The sequence below is a fragment of the Meles meles genome, chromosome 9 (assembly GCF_922984935.1).
Source record: "Meles meles chromosome 9, mMelMel3.1 paternal haplotype, whole genome shotgun sequence".
In the NCBI taxonomy this organism is placed as follows: domain Eukaryota; kingdom Metazoa; phylum Chordata; class Mammalia; order Carnivora; family Mustelidae; genus Meles; species Meles meles.
The window spans coordinates 16,205,110-16,228,625 of NC_060074.1; the positions used below are offsets into that span (position 1 = coordinate 16,205,110).

Here is a 23,516-nt window from a genome sequence, read left to right on the forward strand (position 1 = left end):
TCATGTACTAGGCTATTATGACCAGGATTTTCTGGAAAACATATTTCATAATACATAGACTGTGAAACATGACACAAATCTTATTATTTTGCTGTGGAGGTGGGGGCTTTCATTACAGAACTAGTTAGCCTTGGTCTTCAGAAGCTTTGATGAGAACAATGATGGGTAGCTTCTGAGTGTCCTTTGATATGTTTCTTTCCAGAAGTAGTTTCAGGCCCAGTGAAAATAAGTGGCATTTAGAAAGGCTAAGAAATAGAATAAAAGGTGGCAGATGGCAATACATTTTGCCTGCTATGTGTGGAGCTCTTTATGTATGTGATCATCCCATTTGGTCAAGAGACACCGTGAAGCCTGCCTCAGGTAAGCAGCAGAGCTCTGGAACCTCAGTCTGTCTAGCTCCGGTCTATTCCTTCTGCCTCCAATCCTTTGATACATTGAAGCACCTGGTGTCAAATCTCAGTTCTTTTTCTGCCTCCTGACAGGCGAACACCAACTCACTTCTCCAGCTAGAAGGTTAAGAAGGAGTGCAGAAGGAGGCCTTAGGAAAACTGAGGGAACTGAAAAGAGAACACTTGATTGCAATCTCACCTCAGGAGCTGTTCTTGGATAAACGAACTTGTTGGAGAGCATTCCTGATCATCCCCACTGGCCTCCTTTATAAGTCTGTCCCTAAAGCCTTGTGGTGAGAGGACTGGGTGTTTGCTATCGTGGGTGGGACCTCTTCCCAATAGCCAACAATCATGATGTGCTTCAGAAGGAGTTCACACATTGAAGACAAACAGAACCAAAGCTCAACTTTTTTTTTTTTAAGATTCATTTATTTATTTATTTGACAGAGATCACAAGTAGGCAGAGAGAGAGGGGGGAAGTAGGCTCCCCACTGAGCAGAGAGCCCGATGCGGGGCTCGATTCCAGAACCCTGAGATCATGACCTGAGCCGAAGGCAGAGGCTTACCCACTGAGCCACCCAGGCGCCCCCAAAGCTCAACTCTTAATACAACATCAGTTGGAGAGTTTCTTTGCTTTTGGTTGTTTAATTTTTCCTTAAAAATATACTCACTTCATGATCCAGGTTTTTTGTTTTTGTTTTTCTTGTTTTTTTTTTCCAGGAAAACACATCAGGGCAGGATATTAATCATCCATCAGGTGTAAGTGAGTATAAGGAGGAGTGGCCTAGCTGTATCACTGTGGAGACTTCTGAGTGTTACAGAATAGGCATAAACCAGGACCTTTCAAAAAGCTGAGAGCCCACAGGCCTCCCTTTAGGGTGTAAAACATTGTTATTTGTGTTTTAGGAACACCTACAGAAAGAGTCAACAAAGAAACAGTCAACAAAGGAATGTACTTAGAAACAAACATCTCTTAAGAAAAACCCATTCTTGCCAAGTTAAACAATAACCCAAACCCTTTGCTTTTAAACATGGAAGGAAAGAATGAAGACTCATACCTATTTTTCTTTCTTTTATGACATCACTCTGGCACCTGCTTTCGTAAGGAAGCTAAGAACATAATGTATTGTTTTTTTTCTTTTAAGATTTTATTTATTCATTTGAGAAAGAAAGAGAGAGAGAGAGAGAGAGAACGCACGCATGCACACAGGCATGAGGGGAGGGGCAAATGGAGAAGTCGACTCCCCTCTAAGCAGGGAGCCTGAGTTTCAAGCCCAACATGGGGCTCCATCTCTGAGATCATGACCTGAGCCAAAAGCAGACGCTTCACCAACTGAGCCACCCAGGTGCCACAAGAACATAACGTATTGTACTAATTGTTCCAAAAGTCTTAGATAGAAGATTATCATGAAAAAATATTGAATTTGACAAAATTACTGCTTGTTATAAAAAATTCCTGAAAGCGAAAAGTGAAAACGAAGGAGAAAATGTTTTCTGTTTTTGTGATGCTAAACTATATTAGAAAGGATGCTAGTTAACTATATATAAAAATAATCATTTTTTATTCGGTATATGCCTGATGGTAACTGACATTTTAGTTACACTTTTCAGAAGGCAGAGCAGTTTAGTAATATTGGTCGGTATTATTGCTGTCAGCATAAGATTTTCACTGGTTCCTCCAAAGCTTGCTAAGCTGTTGGATAACAAATGGGAAAATATCACACCACAGGCAATATTTATCCATCCAACAGGCAAAACAAGAAAATGGAACCCAGGCCTCGAATCCTCCAGTGTTACTCAATCAGGGCAAATTATTTATTGTCTTCAGTCCAGGAGTCCCGTGGGGCATGAAATATTGATTTAGGAATTTGTTGGGCATGAATGTCTGTGTGTTGTAACCATGTTTTTTTATAGGGCTTGATATATGATAAATTGTTTCTACGTATGCTGTGATAAGACTGAAGCACAAATTAAGTCTGGCTCTTTAATACACATGAATTAATAAACGCTAAAGTCTTTTTGTAATTACTAGCTTGGGGTCATTAACGTTCACTCCATGATGTGTGGGATGGCACAAGGCGTTGTGCAGTCGTGTGGCTCGCTCCATCTCTTCCTTTATCTGACGACAACACCGTCTCTGCGGCGCGCCACCCAGGCTGATTCCAATCTTCCTATAAGAGGCCAGTGGAGAGGCTGCGTGTTCTTCCTGCTTCACCTGGGGCATTGGGGGGCTCTAGGTATTGGGGATGGGCTAAAGCTGGGCCCAGAGGAAGTTAGGGGAGTGAAGCGGAGCTGGAGCTCCTCATTATCTGAGCAGAAGAGCCAGAGTCTAGAGCAAGTGCGAAGAAAAAAAGAAACACAGCATGAAGATAATGCAGTCACTTCGTCAGCTAAAAATCTTTGCTCTGTACCATTCTCTGTGTCTCTAAAATACACAGTATTAAAAGTAGGGGTTAGTATTAGTTAGTAGGTTGGTTAGTATCTGTTTGTTTCTTTGCTCTACTCATTTGGTCCTAGCCAAAACAGATCCCCAGAGCTGTTACTAGCAAGCCTGACTGGAGTCGTCCTGCCTGGGTTCTAATCCAGCCTCTGCTACTTGCTAAGAATGTGAATTTACCTCCTTGTGCCTCAGTTTCATCTTTAAAAGGAGAGTAACAGAAGTACCTCTCCTGTAAGATTATTGTGAAGGAAAATAAGATACAGGTACATAATATACGATGCATATGTATATATATGATCATAGGTAATAAGTAATCTATTTTTGTTTACATTCACTTTAAACAGTGCAGGCATACATCTAAATCAATAATATTCTGTAGAAATATCAAATTTACTATTGTTTTATAATTTCTATTTAACTTTTCACATCTGTAGGCCTTGTCTATCCTGCTCTCTACCTATAAGCCCGTCAAGGGTTGGAAAACAGTCTTACATTTTGTGGTGCTGAAATGTGCTTTGTTGTCCCATCTTTTGGGTGTTCGCCCCTCCTGTTTTCAGTCCTGGTTTAGTGGCAGGTGAATATCGCCAGAGGGAAGGTATGTGACTCAAGGTTAGATATGCATGTCCTCACCAGAAAAGGCTTATTGATGTCTGAGATGACTGTCTTTAAGGCTGTGTAAACCTGGAACTCTGGGAGTGGCCATCTTTGCCTCCTCTAGGGAGATCCTGACTGAGTATTGGAGCAACACTGAGGAACACAGAGCCAATAGATAGAGAAAGATGGCCCCTGAGGACACTGAGTTTCTAGATTCAGTCTTGCCTCAGAGGAGTGTTCTTTGGATCTTCTGATTTTATGAGGAAAAGGTTGAGGAAATAGATTCTGTCTTTAGTTTATTTAAATTGGTTTATATTGCATTTGCTCCTAAATTATACTCTTTAGTATATATTTTTTCAAATCAGCTTGATGTAGGTGATCCTCTTTGATGCCACTGACCTTACAGAAGGCCCTGTACATAGAAGACAATGATGCATATTTATTTCATGTATGAGGGAGTAAAAAAATTTTAAAACTCTCAAAATTCATGAGCCCATTAATTTAATCTTCTGCACATTATCATACGATCCTAGGCAACTCAAGTTCAACTTTAAAAATGTCTTGATAAAGGAACAAATTATTTTTAAAAGATTTATTTACTTATTTGGGAGAGAGAGAGAGAGAGGCAGAGGGGGAGGGGAGAGAGAATCTTAAGCAAACTGTGCTGAGCTTGTAGCCTTACACGGGGCTGAATCCAAGGACCCTGAGATCATGACCTGAGCAGAAACCAAGAGTCAGATCCTTAATGGACTACACCACCCAGGCACCTCAGGAACAAATTCTCTTGTAGAGAAACACATGATGTAGCCCTGAGGATCTTGTTGGATGAACTAGATTGCTAGAAAAAGGGCTTGGGGAGAGCAGAGATTAAGCATGGGAAGAACTGAGTTTCTCTTAGCATAACTAACATCATGGTCAGTTCCGTTCCTTAACCTCCTTTGGCACCATTCTTCATGCACAAAGTGGGAAACATTTATTTACCTTGCAGGGTTGTTGTTAGGCTCAAAGGAACTCATTGATATGCGAGCTACGAATGACACAAATATTTTTTGTTAAAAAAATTTTTTTTTTCAGATACACCTACTTCAATTGGTGAACATGCACCTGACGAATCATGAGCCTAAGGGTGTTTAAAATGGTTTTTCTAGTCAAATGCACAACAGAAGGCCCATTTTCAGAAGGATATATGTAAACATATGCTATCATTTCTGGGTCTGGGATGTGACCTTTGGGGAAATACTCAGTTTGCTCTTCTGTAAAAGGGAAGGATTCCATTGCTGCGTTAGTGTTGCCACCTCAGGACTCCAGCAGATAGTATGGGTGCTCTGCTTAAGACAAGGGTCCTCGCAGGCCCTTGGGCCATCCCTGCAGCTCAGTACCTGTGAGCCGCCCCTCCCTTGGGGGTTTTGTGGGCGTGGCGACAAGCACCTGCTCCCGGGCTTTCCTAGGATCTTGCTCCAATCCCCACATTTTAACGGTGTAGCTCAGCAGTCTCCCAGCTCTTCCCTCGGGGTGCTTTATGAGATCCGGTTTCAGTTCCCTGGTGGGTAGCTCCAGGTCCCGTTACAACTCCCTAGAGCTCAGCGCGTGTGCGGGAGGGACAGAGCCAGGGAGAGAGATCGAGGGAGGGGACCAGGCTCCCCGGCTCTAGTTACCCGCGGCACGGCCCCCGCCCCGTGCAGCCCAGTGCGCGGCGAGGCCGGGGAGCGTCGCGGCCCCTTTAAGAGCCGGGCCCAGGCCGGCCCGGGGGCCGCGGGAGCCCAGAGCGCCGCGCGCCGCGGTGGAGTTGGGATCCGGCGCAAAAGTTTCCTCCCAACTCTGGCCCAGCGCGCCGCAGCCGCCGCCGCCCACTCCAGCCCGGGGCCTGGGGCCGGGCCGGGCCGGCCCGCCCGTCGCCGCCGCTGCCGCCGCCGCCGCCGCCGCCAGGGCAGGGCCAGGGCCAGGGCCAGGGGGCAGGGCCAGGGCCAGGGCCAGAGCCCGGCCGGCAGTTTCGCTTTGGCGGGCTGGGAGCAGCCGCCTCGTCGGGGCCGAGCAGGAGCCGGAGCCGGAGCAGGAGGAGTAGGAAGAGCCCGGCGGCGGCGTTGTCGCCGCGCCCCCGGCCACCAGCTACCTGGGAGGCAGCCCTGCCCGTTGCCGCCCCCTCCCCCGATTGCCGCCCGCCGCGGGGCCGCCTGCGCCGGGCGGAGGGGCGCCGCCGCGAGCCCCGGGCCCTGAGAGGACGCCCGGGAGAGGCGCTCGGGGGCTCCGGACCCGCCGGCGTCGGGCGTACCCCGACAGTGGGGGCTGTGCCCGTGGGGCCGGGCACCTGTTCAGCCCGGCGCGGCGCGGGCACCGGGGGCTAGGATGAAAGTGACCGTGTGCTTCGGCAGGACAGGCATCGTGGTGCCGTGCAAGGAGGGCCAGCTGCGCGTCCGCGAGCTCACGCAGCAGGCGCTGCAGCGGTACCTGAAGACCCGGGAGAAGGTGAGCGCTGGGGCGGGACGGTGGGGGGACGCGGCTGCGGGGCGGGCTCCCGGCGAGCGCACTGAGGCCAGGCACCTGTCAGAGGCCCCAGGACCCGGTGGCGACGCCCAAGGGGCGCAGAGCGCCCAGGAGACTTTCTTTATTGGGCTCTACCTGTTCATGCAACTTTGGTTTGCTCATATAAGTGACCTGGATGTCTCTGGGGGTTTGGGGGCCTTGCTTCTCAGAGGGTGATAGGAGGAAACGCAGCGTGGGAGTCAGTTGGGGGCTCCCTACAAATGCAGGATCGAAGCCCCCTGCTTCTGAATCTGGTTTTAAACAACGTCCCAGGTGAGTGGAATGACCATTGGAGTTTGAGAAGCACTGCCTTACAAGGTGTTTGAGGGAACACTTCTTAAGGGAGTATTGGAAGGTGTTCCTTACTTCAGGTGTGAGTTTTGACTAGGGCGAAGGCCCGCCCCACTTCTGTTCCTTGGAGTTAGAAAGTTGATTGGTGCAAGTAACACACACTGGGAAGTTAGAACAGATGGGGCCCCCCGGGATTGAAGTCTTGTGAGCTTTCTCCATCAGTGACTGGGAATTTAGTTGGAAGGGTGCTGTTTGCTTCAACTAACCAGTCTACATTGGAGTGTCTTTAACGCCGCATTTTCTCTGTTTACTAGTGTGTGTGCCCCGGCCCGACTAGTGACTAGATTGTTCCCAACTCTGTCCCTGAAATCAGAAACAAGTAAAAGTTAAGTGACTATTATTTTTAAGTGGACAGTGCATCTTCAGAAGGCCTAGCTAGACACTAGAATTCATGGTGGGTGTTTGGGTAACATACTGGGACTCTGCGTCTTCTTTGATGGGATCTTTCAATAAAGGCATTGGAGAGCGCCTTTTTCTTTTTCTTTTCTGAATCTTCATATGGAACAGAATACCCCAAATCCTCATCAAAAAGGACAAGACATAACTCTTGTGCTAGAGGTCAGTGGCTCATTTAATATTTGTTCTCATGCTGTGAGAACTGTAGACATGGCCTTTAAAACTGTATCTACCCCAGTTTTTCCCCAATGTTACAATAGCGTAAGCTGGTTTGTTGTTGTTTTTAGGATTTTTATTTATTGGAGACAGAGTGAGAGAGCATGGTGCTGGTACTCAAATGCAGGGGTGGGGGGAGGGGCAGTAGGAGAGGTAGAAGCAGGCTCCCTGCAGAGCAAGGAGCCCTATGAGGAGCTTGATCTCAGGATCATGACCCCATGATCATGACCCCACAAAGGCTGATGCCCAACGGACTGAGCCACCCAGTCATCCTGTGTATATTGCTTTGTTTTCTGTAATTCAGTTAAAAACTGAGATTTGCTCAAGTAACCAATTTCCTTGGAGATGTCTTTCCCTAACTTTTGAAAGTAAGCTTAGGAGTAACAGTATTCTAGGCAGATTATTAAAATAAACATCATTGAAGGATTATTTTAATGAAATGATAAAGTTATTTTTTACTAATTCAATATTAAAAATAATTTATGCTCTAACATCTTGTACATAAAGAAGCTTAGTACGTGGAGCTGTCCAAGTAATGGAAGTACGCTACATACTTATAAATAACATGCAGGGGACTAGATGAAATTTAGTGCATTGTAATTTGATCTTAAAAGGTGTTAAAAAGCTATTGATATTCTGTACTGAAAGCATAATTTATAATATCACAGAACCTATAATGTAATTGTATTGATCAGTTTACTGTTATTACCAGATATTACATTTTTCTGTGTTTACATTTATATATTAGCGAATGTGACATTTAAAGGTCACCTGCAGTTTATAAATTCTCCCTCTCTTCTTTGGCTTTTGAAATCTCAATTTAATAAGTGGCAAGTGATATTTTCTCTTTCCCAAATCTCTCTCTCCCATAGTTTCATTTTAAATAGTATTGTAATCATAACAAGGCTTAACTGTTATTAAATGGTATTCCTAATAGAACTAAAATGTCAAGAAATAATCTGTCAAATTCCATGCTTTCATCCATTGAATTTGGAAAATAATAGGAAAACCCAGAAATGTCAAAATTCAGTTTGAAAGGCAACTTGTCATAAATTCACTTTCTTTAAATCAGTGACACAGATGTAAAAGTCTTGCTTCCCTTGACAGCAGGGTTTTTAGTCCTGCCCTTGGACATAAAAACGTAACAATAAAGTGAATTGTGCTGACTATGTAGGTGCTGTTGTAGGAACTTTACTACGTAAGTTAAATGACCACATAAGGCAGGTACTGGTATTTTCTTTTTGCAGATGGGGAGAAGAAAAAGACAGAGATATGAGGGATACGTGGTAGAATTGAACCCAGGGACTGAGTCCTTACGTGGTAGAATTGAACCCAGGGACTGAGTCCTTACTCATAGGGTCTTTACTCATAGTTGCTGACTGCACAGCGGGGTAGGTTATTATGCATGGGAGTTTATCCATCTTACTTATTTTTTACAGTTTGCTTTAAAAAGACCTTCCAGTTACAAACTGCTAGAATAACCTAGCAACCTAAAGATGGCAATTTTGTTTCTTGCAGAGAGTTGTGACATGTACAAGTCCCTCTTGATTATATCTTATACAGTATAAGTCTACATGTAATGGGGAGAAGTCTAGATTCTGAGCCTAATATTGCAGGATTTGCAAACGAAGCATGAAAAACATTTCTTAGTTTGATTACAAGTGGAAAAATGGGCCAAATCTCTTAGATATTCAGGTAGAGAGTGCTATAAAGAAACATATTTAGTGGGAACATGAATGTAAATTAAGCCCATTTCTTTTTGAGTCTTGAATTATTTAGATGGGAGAAAGGCAGATTTCAAAATTGAGGATAGAGTTGAGGGGTGTCTAGTTTGGCAGATAAGTGAAGCCCAAAGAAGCCATTCTGGATTTTTGTGGATAGCATGGGGAAGTATCCACCCTCTGCTGAGAGGAAACAAAGAAAACTGGTATTTGGGGAATGTGGGGAACCAGCTGAATCAGCATCAGATAAGGCCGGAAGTAGGTGAGATGCTGAAGACACTGAGGGAACTTTTGGGTAGGCTTTAATTATGTTCTGAAATCTGGGACTTGAGTTCCCTGCTGCCTCCCCTTCCCCCGCAGGTCAATGAACTTTACCAGGAAGGTGGAATTGACTAAGGGGCAAGAATTATGGGGTTGCTTGCCTTTGGATCCTGGTAGTTTATCAAGTGTCCCAAGCTCTAAATCCAATTTACTTAAGTAGTTAGTGGAGAGAAGATTGTCGTCTTAAGTAGTCAAGGTGGGGATCATTGGGTAACTAGTTAAATTTATCATCAAAATTAGGTGTCACAGTTGAATGGTAATTGAGGCATATCCTGCAGGGGCTCTCAACCCTGGCCGATCATTACTTACTTCTAATTTATCATTTAACATTTTAAATAATACAAATGCCTACTTCCCTTTCTCCAGGATTCTAATTCATTGGGTTTGGAGTGGAGCCTAGGCATCGGTGTTTTAAAAGGTGATTTTAATGCCCAGCCAGGGCTGAGAACTACTAATCAACTGTCTAAATCATTTGGTATCACTGAACTCATTTGATCTTAAACTCTTTTGATGGCAGGTACTGTATTTTAGACCTCTCCACACCAACCTGTCATTAGTAATCGTCCCTTTTACCATGAATGCATTCTCACAGCAGGTGTTCAAATAATTTATTAAATTGAACATTCATTTATATATATATATATACACACACACACATATATATATATTTCATACACAAACACACACGCACTAGATGAGGTCAAAGTGAATAAGGGAAAGGCTGGTTTAGTAATGAGAATGTATAGTGTGTGGAGTGGAAATGAATGAGATAATATAAATATTGGGTTCATGGGATAGTGGGTATACTGGAATTTTAAGCAGATTTGCAGATTTGACCGTATGAGAATACTTTTTTTTTTGAAGAAACATTTGATAGACTTGCCTAATGAATCTCTTCTGTGTTCAGATATTTTGAAAAATTTGTTTTTCCATTGAGACCAGTTTCCCAAATCTGAGCATTAGAGTAATAATTCCATTTTCTGATAAACTGAGGTCAGCATCTAAAAATTTATACACTAACAAGAATCTGGCATGCTATTGTATGGGGCTAACCTGGAGAAATAGGCTGGAAATCTTAATTCTTGAAGGCTTCAGTTTGTGATGAAGGCTTCCAGATTTTTAAGGTTCCTGTGTACATAAACGAGGACCAGACTGGATTTCCAAAATGCCTTTCAATTTATTGGACATGGACTTACTTGAGTGCTTCATTTTCTGTGCAGTCCTCTCCTAGTGTGTGGACTACATGCTCTCCCCAGCACGTGGGTAAGACAGACTCACCACCAGCAGGGCACCTGCTGTGAGCTTGGTTTTGGTTTTCCTACTTGACTCGAATAGAAGAGCCTCCGGGTTGGCAGACACAGGGCTGGTGGTGCCTGCCGTGACCCATAGATATGTTTTTTCAATTCTGCTCAGTATCACTTTTTTTTTTTTTTTTAAGATTTTTATTTATTTATTTGAGAGGTAGCGAGAGAGAGTACATGAGTGGGGAGGAGAGGGGGAGAAGCAGGCTCCCCAGTGAGCAGGGAGCCCAACGCGGGGCTCCATCCCAGGACCCTGGGATCATGACCTGAGTCGAAGGCAGACTCTTAACTGACTGAGCCACCCAGGCGCCCGGCCCCTCAGAATCACATTTTGACTTAGTTGCCGTGTTTAAATATTTTGAGACTCATGCACAGGTCCAGAGTTCTGCCTTCTGTGGGGGGAAAAACAAATCAGAATTTCTGACAGTACTGGGCTTTACTTTCCCACCTCCCAACCATCAGGTGGAGATGAGACACCCTTCTTGTCTTTGGAAGGCATCATTCTGCTCTCCACTCGATTATTGCCTCACCAACAGTATGTTACCACCTCAGACTTAACTTTTTACTCTGTCATTATTTCCTTATTTAGGGCCCGTTGTTGTTCTTTGGCTTGCTGTAGGTGTTTGGGTTTGTGGACCCTGGATCTTCTCATCCCCATTACGCCTCTTTCTCTTCCTATACCTCTCTCTGTCCCCCACATCTCTCTTGCCCCTCCCCCACACCTCCCTTTTTCCTCCCTCCCCATGCCACTTTCTCTCTATGTCTGCCCACCAACCTCCCAGCCCTCCCCCGGCCCCCATCCTGTGACCTATACATAAGATTTGCTGACCGGAGTTGGGGCTGCAGTTCAGTTCCTCTGAGCTAAGTTAATTGCCTCATGTGCAACTGGAAGCGACAGCCCTGACTGTAGTTTGGAGAATGTGTTCAAATGGCTTCGTTAACCAAGTATTCATCCTCATTCCCACACCATTCTGTGTGATCCTCTTGGAGGAAGTTGGGCCAATGATCATGTCAGATTTTTATGAGAATGTTTTCTAAAGAGTTTGGTCATGAAAATCATCTGAGGTGTCTATTAATAATGCAGGGCTTTGTGTCTCTCTTGGAAAATGTAAAGCTCTGTAGTCCAGTAGAACTTTCTGTGATCATGGAAGTGTTCTAGGTCAGTGTTTTCCAGTAAGATGGACTGTGGCCACTCATGGCTTTTAAATACTTGAAATGTGGCTAGCACGTCTGAGGAATTGCATTTTAAATTTAAATTTAAATGGTCACAAATGTCTTAACCTAAATGGACAGTTCAAGTCTAAGTCTCTTCTGATGATGCTTTTGGGAACCACTGGTGTAAAGCTTAGATCCCAGGCGGCCCTTAACCCGACTCTCTTCAGACATGGTTGTCCTGTTGAGAACCGTGCCGGTTGGAAAGGGATCTTCATATACCTTTTGGTATCCGCAGGTGGAAGAGAGAGCCTTTCAGATCTTGAATCCTTCATCTGGGCATGAGGAAAATCCAGCCCAAGTGTAAAGCAAGTTGAGGTCTGCTTCAGTTTGCCCCTTTGGTGCGACAGCCCGGGGCTGCCCGACCTCTGTTTCTGGTGTTGGTGGATGGTGGGCCACGAGGGGTATGAAGAAAACTCTGGATATTTTTAGTGAGATTTCAGATGCTTTTCAATGAGCTCATGCAGCAGTATGAGCCCCGATACCATCTCTGTCTCTCCAGCTGAGGTCTCTCCTCTGAGCTCTGACCTCTGTTCGTAGTCGTTTCCTTGACCCCTTTACTTGGATGCCAGGTAGGTGTCTGACCCTGAGCTCGCCCCAAGCTGAACTCCTGACCCTGTCCTCCAAATCCACTCTTCCCACGGTCTTCCCGTCTCATTTAATGACAGTGTCATCCTTCTGGTTGTTCAGGTCGGAAACGCTTGTGACAATCTCTGACTGCTCTTTTCATTGGGATTGCCCTGCAGTCCATCTGCAGCTCAGAGGGACTTGCCCTCACAGTACGTGCAGAACCCAATTCCTCTTTCCAGTTTTTCTGTTAGCGGGCTGAGGTTCATGGTATTTTTTTTTTTAAAGATTTTATTTTTTATTTATTTGAGAGATCGAGAGTGAGAGAGAGCAGGAGGAGGGACACAGAGAGAATCTCACACAGAACAATGAGGGGCTTGATCTCAGAACCCTGGGAGTATGGCCTGAGCCGAAATTAAGAGTCAGTCTCTTAGCTACCAGAGCCACCCACGTGCCTCAGGGCTCATGGTATTTTTGTTTTTTTTTTTTCCCAATGGTTTTTAGTCCCTCTGTTTCTACCCCACACCCCCACTGTAAGTCTTTTCTCAACACAAAAGCTAGAGTAACATTTAAAATTCTAGTCAGGTCATGTCATTCTTCTACTCAAGATCCTCCATTGGCTCCCGTGTCTTTCAGATGGCCTGTCAGGTGCCGTGTGATGTGGGTATCTGTGCCAAACAAGGTTCGTGTAGCAGGCCCGGGACCCCTCCCTTCAGGCCTGCTTACAAGACTGGCTCTTGACTGGCACCCGGGAACTCAGACTTGTGGGGCGTTCCCACCACTCTCTGAAAAGAATGGCTTATGCAAATGGCTTATTGTTTATGCAAACAGGATCGTTTATACTGAACACTGGCTCTTTTTCTGGAATTTTTGTGCCTGCTAGGCAGAGGGTCCCAATGTGGCCAGCCCCCAGGGAAAACCGGGGATGCTGAGTCTGCTGATCCTCACTAGAAGAAAACACATCACAGGTGATGTCAAACCTCGTGTCTGGGCTGCGGGGGGTGGGATGGGGTGGGGTGGGGTGGGGGTGAGTTGGGCTAGGGGGCGTGTCTACTGGATGTGGATCCTTGGAAGTTCGTGCCTCATTTCCTGCAAACTCTACCCTTGAGTCTTTTCCCTTTCTTGATTTTTGCTTTGTGTCCTTTTACTGTGATACATCATAGCTGTGAGAATAACCATATGCTGAGTCCTGTGAGTTGTCCCGGTGAATCTTTAAACCTGGGTGGTGTTGGGGACCCCGGCACACCATCTCTTACCTTTCACACCTCCTCTTCCACCCCCGTCCTACTCTCCCCCAGCCTCGTGGTCTTGTGGCTGTTACCCAACAAAGCCAGACAGGCTCCCACTTCATACGATGTTTTCTCTGCCTGGAATCGTCCTGGACCGCCAGCTTTGCACCTGTCTGCTTTCCTCGTCTTCTCCGTCTTAAGATGGTTTCTGTCTTCTTGAAACCTTTCCGACCACACTGTTTATAATTACATCCCGTCCGACCATCCTCTGTATTGTTCTTTCCTGCCTTTCCTCCCCAGGAATCACCCCTTGCTACCACACAGCTGTTCTAACTGTATTTATTGCCCTTCTCTCCCCACTAGAATGTTGGCAAGAAAGGTAGAGATCATTGTCAGTCCTGTTCGCTGTCGACGCCCCAGCTCCTGCGAGAGTGCTGGTTCCTAGTGGGCTGGGCATAAACTCTTCTTGAGTTAAACCGTTTACCGTGTGTCCACTCCCATCTGTCGTGGTTATGTCTTCCTCCAGGACAAACTACCCCACCACCTAGTAGCTTAAAATGACTCTAGATCCATGAAGAAGGCTCAGCGTGATGTTTTCTAGGTCCGGGGTGTTTCAGATTGCGTAAGTCTGGTGCCTCGGCTGGGGTGGCTTGAATAACTGGGGGCTGATTGCCCCGGGGCCTCCGTCCGGAGCCTTGCTTCTCGCTGTCAGCTGGGTGCCTGGGTTCTCTCCCCTCAGTCTTAGCATCTCATCCTCTGCTGGGGCCTCGTCCCATGGCCTCCAGGGCAGGGTCGCTAGACTTCTCCAGAGGTAGCTCAGGGCTCCAAAGAGTAGAAAGCTGGAAGCTTCCAGGCGTGCTTAAGGCTTAGATCTGCCACTGGCATGATGTTTTCTGTCATGTTCTCTTATTTATTCATTTTTTTGAAAGATTGACTTGTTTATTTGAGAGAGAGAGCGAGCGAGAGGGAGAATGAGGAGGGCCAGAAGGAGAGGGAGAGACAGTTTCAAGCAGACTCCATGCTGAACGCTGAGGGCTCGATCTCAGAACTCTGAGATCCTGACTGGAGCGGAAACCAAGAGTCAGATGCTTAATCGACTGCACCCCCCAGGCCCTGCTGGCACGTTCTGTTAATTAAAGCAAGTAACAGTAGAGCCCAGGGTGAAGGGAGAGGCTTTACAAGGAGCTGAATAACAGTAGGTAGCATTCTTCAGCAGGGCCTGCCAATGAACAGGTCATGTCCTTGGTGATACGAACAGGTAGATTAATCAGTTGCTGTCTCTGGTTTTGATGAGTTTTGCAGCCTCCTGGGAGAGGAGGCCCAGATGTAAATAAGCCGCCTTTACTCTAGGAGTAGGTTTCCAGAGCTACAGGAGGGATCAAGAATGCTCATTGAAACAGGAGACCCTGATGCTGTTTCTAATGATGACTGGGAATTTGCAAGGTGGAAAAGTGAGACGAGGCATCTCAGGTGGAGGGAACAAAGTGAGTGGGCATCGGCTGGTTGAGGGAGTTGTGAAAAGTCAGGGCCCAGGGAGGAGCGGTGGTGCACAGGGTCACTTGGACCACATTGTGACTGCCCTTGGGTGACAGCTAAGGGATTTTCATGGTTTCCTAATGTGGCTGTTGGTTTTATTACAGACATATTCATGTTTCACTCAATGTGCATGTCTAAAAGTATTTGCATGGATTTAAGAAATGGAGAGATTTTGGAAAATTAGATTAAAAAATAGATACTTCTGTAAAGCCTCATCCAACCCAGTTGGTTACTGTGGCTTTCATACCTTCCCCAGATAAACTGCTTTTAACAAGAGCATGAAGATGTGGTAGTTTGTCACTTTTCATTCCTTATTTTTTTAAAGATTTTTATTTATTTATATATTTTTAAATTTTTAAAAATTTTATTTGAGAGAGAGCACAAGCAGGAGGAGGGGGAGAAGGAGAAGCAGACTCCCACCCCCGCCCCCACTGAGCAGGGAGTCCAAAGCGGGGGTCGGTCCCAGGACCCTGGAATCATGACCTGAGCTGAAGACAGACGCTTAACTGACTGAGCCACCCAGGCTACCATTTAAAGACTTTTATTCTTTCAAGTTTTCTTAATAGTCTCTCCATCCAGTATGAGGCTTGAACTCACAACCCTGACATCCAGAGTTGCATGTTCCACCGACTGAGCCAGCCAAGTGTCCCTCATCCCTAATTCTGATGATCTTTTAGAGCTCTGTCTGCCCACGAACTTTCCAGGATTTTTAAACCTATGTCTCCTCCCAGCCTGCAGGTGCTCCCTACAGGATTTTCATGTGTCTAGTGCATCAGGCTCGGGCTGTGCTCTCAGTGGGATCTCCTCTATTCTGTGGTGTCAGCTATCCGTAAATACCCACCACTGCCCCTGAGCTTCCTTAGACCCCAAATCCACCAGCCTCCGGACTTTGCCACCTGGTATCCCCCAAGCAGTTGAAGCCCAGCCTGCTCTCTGTAAATCTGCTGGTTGCCATCTTTCATCCCAATGTCTGATCCGGAAACCTGGGCCTACTCCATTCCCTGGTGATCTTTCCTCCCTTAGATCCCACCCTCTGTCTGGTTGGTTCAAAGGTGTCTTCGGTTCCAAGTGTATCTCCTGCATCTGCTTCTCCCCCAAAGCCATGCCGTTGCTCATCTCCGCGGTGGGGGACTGCAGCAGACTCTTAACCGGCCTCCCGGCCCCTGCTAGCTCTGGACTCTTCCACAGCGTTTTCCACCGACAACCTTGCAGCCACCAGTCTGGTAGTGGGTGAACTGGTGCTGCTGGGAATGTTGAACAGTTCCCTGTGGCGTTTACGTGGAAAGGCGAACTTTGCTTACCTATGCAGTGATGCCCTCCCCATTCCTGCCTGCCCTTTCCTGTTCTTTCACACTTTCCCCATCCCCGGTGAATCCTGCATCCTTCAGGAGGAGTCTCCAGCTTCCTCTTCTCTAGGAATCTCTCCCTCCCTGCCCCATCTCACCGTCCTCAGGCCTCATTGTTATGTTCTCCTAGCTCCCCCGTGCTGGTGCTTTTCTTTTGGAAAATGCATCTTAGATTTTGCCTTTAGGTGGTCAGAGTCTGCTGACTTGACAGACAACACCCAGATGACAGTGGCTTGTCACAGCAGAGGGTTCCCTTTCTGGGTGGGAGGTAGGGGCTCCCACACACAAGGTCCCCTCCACGCTGTGTGCTTTGGCCTTGGCGTTTTCTGTAGAGCCTCACTCTGCTGACTGATGAATCAAGAGAACATGGGGGAGGCCACAGGACATTTGTGGCCTGGCCTGAAAAGTGACAGATCCGACTTCTTACTAGCATTTCCCTGCTAAGACTGGCCATGTGCCCCATCTTGGTGCAGTGGGGTTAGGAAAATAGTCCACTTGGGTAAAGGTGAGACCCTGGCCAGGCTCTGCCTTTTGTTACGAGTATTTGGTCTCCCCACTACACTGTGAACTATCCAAAACAAATTAACAAAAAAATCTCCAGTCCGTGTTTTTTAGCGCATACCTGACACCCAGTGTGCATACCATAAATCCTTGCACAATTATGTTAAATTTACACTGCTTCCTTTCATAAAAATGAGACTGACTTTGTATTCAACACAAAGTTTTGCAAGTTTGCAATCTTTAGGTGTGGTGTTTTTTTTAACTCTAAATGCAACTTTTCTCTTGATTGTCTTCAAATACCTCATCAAATCCACATTTACTGTCGACCGTAGTTTAGTGGCCCGTTATATCTGCCGTAATGATTGTCTTAAATAACAGCTTCAGAATCTGACAGGTTGACTCACTTCTCAGATTTTTGAGACTGTGAGTACTCTGTGGTTCTGGATTTTCAATGAAGGAATATCTTTTTCCTTCATGAGGATTTGTGTAGTACTATCTTTTATATTCGAACGATGTTTGATTTCCAGTGTCTTACTCATTAATTTCATGTTGTCTTTTTTTTTTTAAAGGATTTTATTTATTTATTTGACAGATCACAAGCAGGCAGAGAGGCAGGCAGAGAGAGATGGGGAAGCAGGCTCCCCGCTGACTGGAGAGCCTGACATGGGCCTTGATCCCAGGACCCTGAGATCATGACCCGAGCCAAAGGCAGAGGCTTAATCTACTGAGCCACCCAGGCACCCCTCATGTTGATTTAAAAAAACTGAACCTGGATTATCTTCATTCAGATGGATTCCGTATTTGTGTTGAGGGGCTGTGTCTAAGGGACTGCCAAATTAGTTCTGCCTCCTGGCTCTGGGCTCGGCCATTCTTTTGATTGCTTGGACTCCAGCAATTTTTGGATTGCAATGAGGTGGAATTTCAAGATAACCAAAGACAGGCTGATTAAAAAGGGTTCACTCTCAATTTAGTCCCTATCAGATGCAATGCCAAGAGTCATCCAGATAAATACTCCCCATACTCCTCCCGTCTTCTGCCTCAGGTGAGGTTATTAAACCTGCCTGGGGGGGGTCCTGGGCCCTGGAGGAATGATGGCGAGGTGGGAGGGCAGGGGGTCCACTTGGTCATGGAGGCGGATAACAGGGAAGATGTCTGCAACTCTTGGCTAAGCCCCTGTCAGCAAGACCAGAGAACCGTATGAACAGGGGAAATGATCAAACCCATTTTATTGCTTTGTTTGAGGCAGAAATGAAGGATTTCTTTCTTTTTTAAGTTTTTAATTATTTTTTTTTAAAAGATTTTATTTATTTGTTTGACAGAGAGTGAGAGAGTACAAGTACGGGGAATAGCAGAGGGAGAGGGAGAAGCAGGCTCTCCACTGAGCAAGGAGCCCGATGTGGGGCTTGATCCCAGAACTGAGCCGAAGGCAGACGTTTAACTGACTGAGCCACCCAGGCGCCCTGAAATTAGGGATTTATGGGGAATGCTGGTAATTGACTTCTGACGCTTTTTTAGGGAAATTTAGGATAAGTGGTTTTTTTAATCTTTTTGTTTTTTGAATTGAAGCCTAGTTGACACAGTATTACCTTAGTTTCAGGTGTGCAGCACAGTGATTGGACAAGTCTGTTTGTTCTGCTGTCCTCACAAGAGTAGCGAGCCTCTGTCGCCCCACAATGCTATCACAGTACCATTGGTGATATGCCCGGTGCTGTACCTTTCATCCCCACGAGACTAAGTTTTGCTGGTGTGTTTTTATTTGTTTTTTTTTTGTTTTTTTTTTAGATTTTATTTATTTATTTGACAGAGATCACAAGTAGGCAGAGAGAGAGAGAGAGAGAGAGAGAGGAGGAAGCAGGCTCCCCGCTAAGCAGAGAGCCCAACGTGGGGCTCGATCCCAGGACTCTGGGATCACGACCCAAGTGGAAGGCAGAGGCTTTAACCCACTGAGCCACCCAGGTGCCCCTTGCTGGTGTTTTTTTTTTTTTTTTTTTTTAAATTAATTTATTTATTTTTATTTGCTTATTTACAGCATAACAGTGTTCATTGTTTTGGCATCACACCCAGTGCTCCATGCAGTACGTGCCCTCCCTATTACCCACCACCTGGTTCCTCAACCTCCCACCCCACCCCCTCCCGCCGCCCCTTCATAACCCTCTGGTTGTTTTTCAGAGTCCATAGTCTCTCATGGTTCATCTCCCCTTCCAGTTTCCCTCAACTCCCTCTCCTCTCCATCGCTGGTGTTTTATAAAGACAGGAAGCCTAGAACGTGTGACAGAGGATACACAGATATATTTTATGCTCCTTCCTCTTCGTAGAGAGGTGGCCTGTTTTGGGGAAGGGATGCAGAGATCGTGGGGTTCCTGACTGAAGAATGATGGGAAATAACTAAGTCTCTTAATCCCATCTTCACAGAAAATGTATGTTGTCTCTTCAGGGAGGCCTTAGGTCTCTGATCAGTGGCTTCTTAGCTTGGTTGTCTATAATCTAAAGGTCGCTTCAGTTCTCTTGAGAGATGATTTAGACAATGATTTTGGGTCAGGCATTGTGTTTTGTGTTGGGGTTATAGAATAAAATAAGGCATGGTCCCTGCCTCCATCAAGCTTATAGAATAAAAGGGCAGAGAGAACAGTGTAGACAGAGCGTAGTGTGGTGCAGGGCCCTGGAGAGGTGGGCAGGGAAAGTGACTGAGCTTGGCTTTGCGAGGAGCAGGGAGAGATGGGTAGTCCTGCAGCCTTCACTTGGGGAGTGATAGCTGGGCAGGGTTTTGAAGGATGAATGGACGTTTGCCAAAGCAGTAAGATGGGGAGAGGCATTAGAGGGAGGGGGTGAGAGGGCCATGGGGGGTGTGGGGGAGAGAGCCAGAGGTATGAGTATGGAGGGGTTGGTGGGGAGGGAGAGAGGAGAAGCCAAACTGTGCCTGAAGGTAAAGTGGTTTTTGTTGTTGTTGTTTTTCTGGTGGGGGATAGTATTATGGAACGGTTTCCAAGAGTGACAGTGGGAGGGAATGATGGGGAATGAGGGCCATGAGAAGAAGGCAGGGTCAAAGCCAGGAGGCTTCTGTTCCAACGAGCTAGAGAGCTGGGGAATCAAGGAAGCATTCTGGGCAGCGTGGCGATGTCTGATCTGCCTTTTTGTATGGCTTGTCCTGGAGGATGAAGACAGGGCTGAGACTAGAGGTGGAGAAACTGGTCCTGGTCCCTGTTGTGGAACGGAGGATGGACATATTGAAGCAGAAGAGGGAATGGACTTTGAGATTTGGGGGACAAAGGGATCAGACTTGGGAGTGGATTCTGTATAGTGAAGGAAGTACGGGTGGAAATGGGTCGAGGGAGCAGTCTGAATTTTGTGTTTCACTGAATACCGTGTGTTCTAGGCATTGAAGCCTGGGGGCACAGTGACCAGTAAGTATATATCTATTATATATAGATCTATATATATATAGATCTATATATATAGATCTCTATATATCGATATATATAGATATTATAGATCTATAATATATATTATATCTCTATAATATATATGTACATCTATAGATCTATATATATTATAGATTATAGATATCTATATAATATCTCTAGATCTATATAATATAGATATATATATCTATATAATATATATACATATATATAGATCTATATATATTATAGATCTATAATATCGATATATATAGATCTATATATAATAGATATATACTTACTGGTCACTGTGCCCCATATATATATATATATATATATATATATATATGATATATGATATAATATATGAGATATATGATATATATTTATATATTATATATTATATGTTATATATAAATATACAATTTTCTCATTGATGCAACCAGATTTGCCTTTTAGATTTTTAGATTTTTTTCCCTTTCTGTTCAGTTTTTGTGTGTGGGTAAGAAGGCCTCCTGGGGAGTGTGAGGAGGGGTCATGCAGAGCCCCTCACTCTGTTGCTGTACTAGTTTCATGGGGCCGCCATGACAGAGTTCTGTGACCGGGATGGCTTCACTCGACAGATCTTTATTTTCCACATTCCGGCTAGGGGTCCAAAAATAAAGTGCTGGCAGGATCATGCTCGTTTCAGAGCATCTGAACGGGGAGACTTCCTTGCCTCTTCTAGCTTCCGGTGGCCCCAGATATCCTGAGCTTATGACAGAGTAACTCTAATCTCTGTGTCCATCTTTCCGTGATCTTTGTCTCTGTGTCTCTCTGTCTCTGTGTGTCTTCTCCTCTTGTGAGGACACCTGTCATATCTGATTAGGGCCCACCCTCGTGACCTCTCTTGATGTGATTACACCTGTAGACATTCTCTTGCTAAGCAAGATCACACTTACAGGTAGGAAGGGTTAGGACCTCAGCACATCTTTTTGGGGGACACAGTTCAATTTATAACAATTCTACTCTGTTTAAAGCAGTTTTTAAATCTTTTACACCAAGAGACTTTGGGGGAATTCCATTGATTTCTGATTGGCTTCCCGCTAGTATTCCTCTTTATTCCTTACATTTTTGTTCCAGAATGGTCCATGGGTAACTTGCTGTCTGTTTGTTGAAAAACAAAGGTCTCATGGTCTGCTTTCACCCACTACTACTATAGTAGTAGCATTCAGAAGGGAAAGAGCTCCCGGTGGGATGGGATGGCCCAATGTGAGAAATAGGTAGGGTTTAGATAACTGCAGGAAAGGAGGGCAAGTGTGTCCTATGGCAGAGATGAGGGAAATAGAACATTGCAACAGTTCTCAAACTTCTTCGTCCCAACACCCCTTTTCACTTACATTTTAGAGGACCTGGAAGACCTTTTTAGGCAGATTATACTATTTTAGACCATATTAGAAATTAAAGCTGACAAAACAAAAAGCACATCTATTTGATTTAAAATAACAAAGAGACCATAACAAGTTAAGATCACTTATTGCTATGAAAAAATATTTTCAAAACAAAAAATTTAGTGAGAAAAGGGGCACTGCATAATATTTCTTTCATAACTCTTTGGTATTTGCTTATCAGATAGTTTCTCAAATCTCCTTTCTCATCCAGTCTGTTGCAATGGGTTGTTCCGGTTGAAATATATAGAAAATCCTGCCTTGCAGAGATACGTAGTTGGAAGAGGGAAGAGTTTTTTTTTTTTTTGTAAGATTTTTATTTATTTATTTGACAGAGACAGACACAGCAAGAATACAAAGAGGGGGAGTGGGAGAGGGAGAAGCAGGCTTCCCGCTGATCAGGGAGCCTGATGCAGGGCTCAATCCCAGGATCCTGGGATCATGACTGGAGCCGAAGGCAGATGCTCAATGACTGAGCCACCCAGGTGCCCCAAAGGAGGAGCATTTTACTAGCTTTCTCAGATAGTTGAAGACAGTGCTTTCTGCTACATGCAAATTCAACATGTGGTTTGTTCTTATACTCCTGTCTTTCTTATACAGTTATTATATCACAGTTTCTGTGGGTTACGAACCTGGACACAGCTTAGCCCGTCCCTCTTCTTAGGATCTTACCAGCTGTAATCAAGGTGTCAGCTAGGATGCATTCTCAGCAGTCTTGACTAGAAAGAACCTGCTTCTGGGCTCACTCAGGTTTTTGATAGCATTCCTTCCTTGCAGCTGTAGGGCTAAGGGCCTTGGCTCTTACTGACTGCAAGCTGGTAGCCAGTGGCTGCAGTCCGTCCTCCTCTCCTAGAGGTCACTTGCAGTTCCTTATCATGTATCATTTTCTAGCATTTTCTAGCTGGACTTACTATTTCATCAAAAAGGCAAGCAGGATCTCTAAAGCACATTGACGAGCAGGACGAATCTATAACATAACGTAATAATGGGATTATGATTCTAAACATCAGAATCGTGGGATTCATGATTATAAACATCTTAGTAAGTGATGGTTTTCTTAAAGGTTAGTTGCAGTGTAGGAGTCTGAAATTATACCCATGAAATTTTCATAGTGTCACATTATAATTCATTGGTTTGTGTTGTACTTGGAATAGATCTGTTATCCATGTATGATCTTTTAACATCCTATATTGTGGTTCACTGAGTTATGCCGGTCTTTCAAATGTTGACACGTTTCATTATACAGCTTCAAAACCCACGTACATTGGTATTACCATCAAATCATCTGAAAAGTGTAGGTATTAGGAAACTATTTAGCTCATAGTGCTGGATACAAGTTTTTTTAAATTTTAATTTCTGCATTATTATTGGCAACATATAACTGTAATTTATTTTGTATTAAGTGCCTTGGCTCCCATCATTCCTTTTTTAGAAATATCCACTGAAAGCTCAAGGATAAATAACCATAGTTTGTCAGTCTTTCAAGTTAAAATGGTGCTCCATGAAAAAAACAGTTAAGCTTAACTTATATAATGATATGGGTGCTTTTCCCTGGGGTAACTACTCTATGTGAGTATACACAAGTGCTTCACATGTACTTTCTATTTCTTCACGTACCACGTCAAAAAGAAGTAAAATCAAGGGTTGAGAATTGGGGTGCCTGGGTGGCTCAGTGGGTTAAGCCACTGCCTTCAGCTCAGGTCATGATCCCAGGGTCCTGGGATGGAGGCCCGCATTGGGCACTCTGCTGAGTAGGGAGCCTGCTTCCCCCTCTCCATCTGCCTGCCTCTCTGCCCACTTGTGATCTCTCCTTCTGTGTCATATAAATAAATAAAAATAAGCATTTTAATTTATTTATATGACATAGAGAGAAAAAAGGGTTGAGAATTAATAAAACTTGTGTTGCTTCATCAAAGTTAGATCGACCCATTTCTTACGTGCAAATAAATGGCAGTAAAGACAAATAAACGACTAGTACATTTAACTGCTTTTTAAGGTGTATTGTACAGGCTTACATTAGTTTCAGGTGTATGATGCAACTGTATACATTT

General features: G+C 44.9%; 1 protein-coding gene across 2 annotated transcripts in view; it reads left to right on the forward strand.

The window, feature by feature from the left end:
* The first annotated feature begins 5,295 nt into the window (after positions 1-5,295).
* PARD3B (par-3 family cell polarity regulator beta) overlaps positions 5,296-23,516 on the forward strand; it is a 1,055,741-nt gene continuing 1,037,520 nt past the window's right edge. Inside the window, exon 1 of one of the 2 annotated variants that reach the window (XM_046019094.1) lies at positions 5,296-5,886. In XM_046019094.1, the coding sequence (XP_045875050.1) occupies positions 5,767-5,886 (120 nt within the window). In that variant the 5' untranslated portion in view covers positions 5,296-5,766. The remainder of the gene's footprint in view (positions 5,887-23,516) is intronic. The other variant, XM_046019095.1, reaches the window with a different exon arrangement.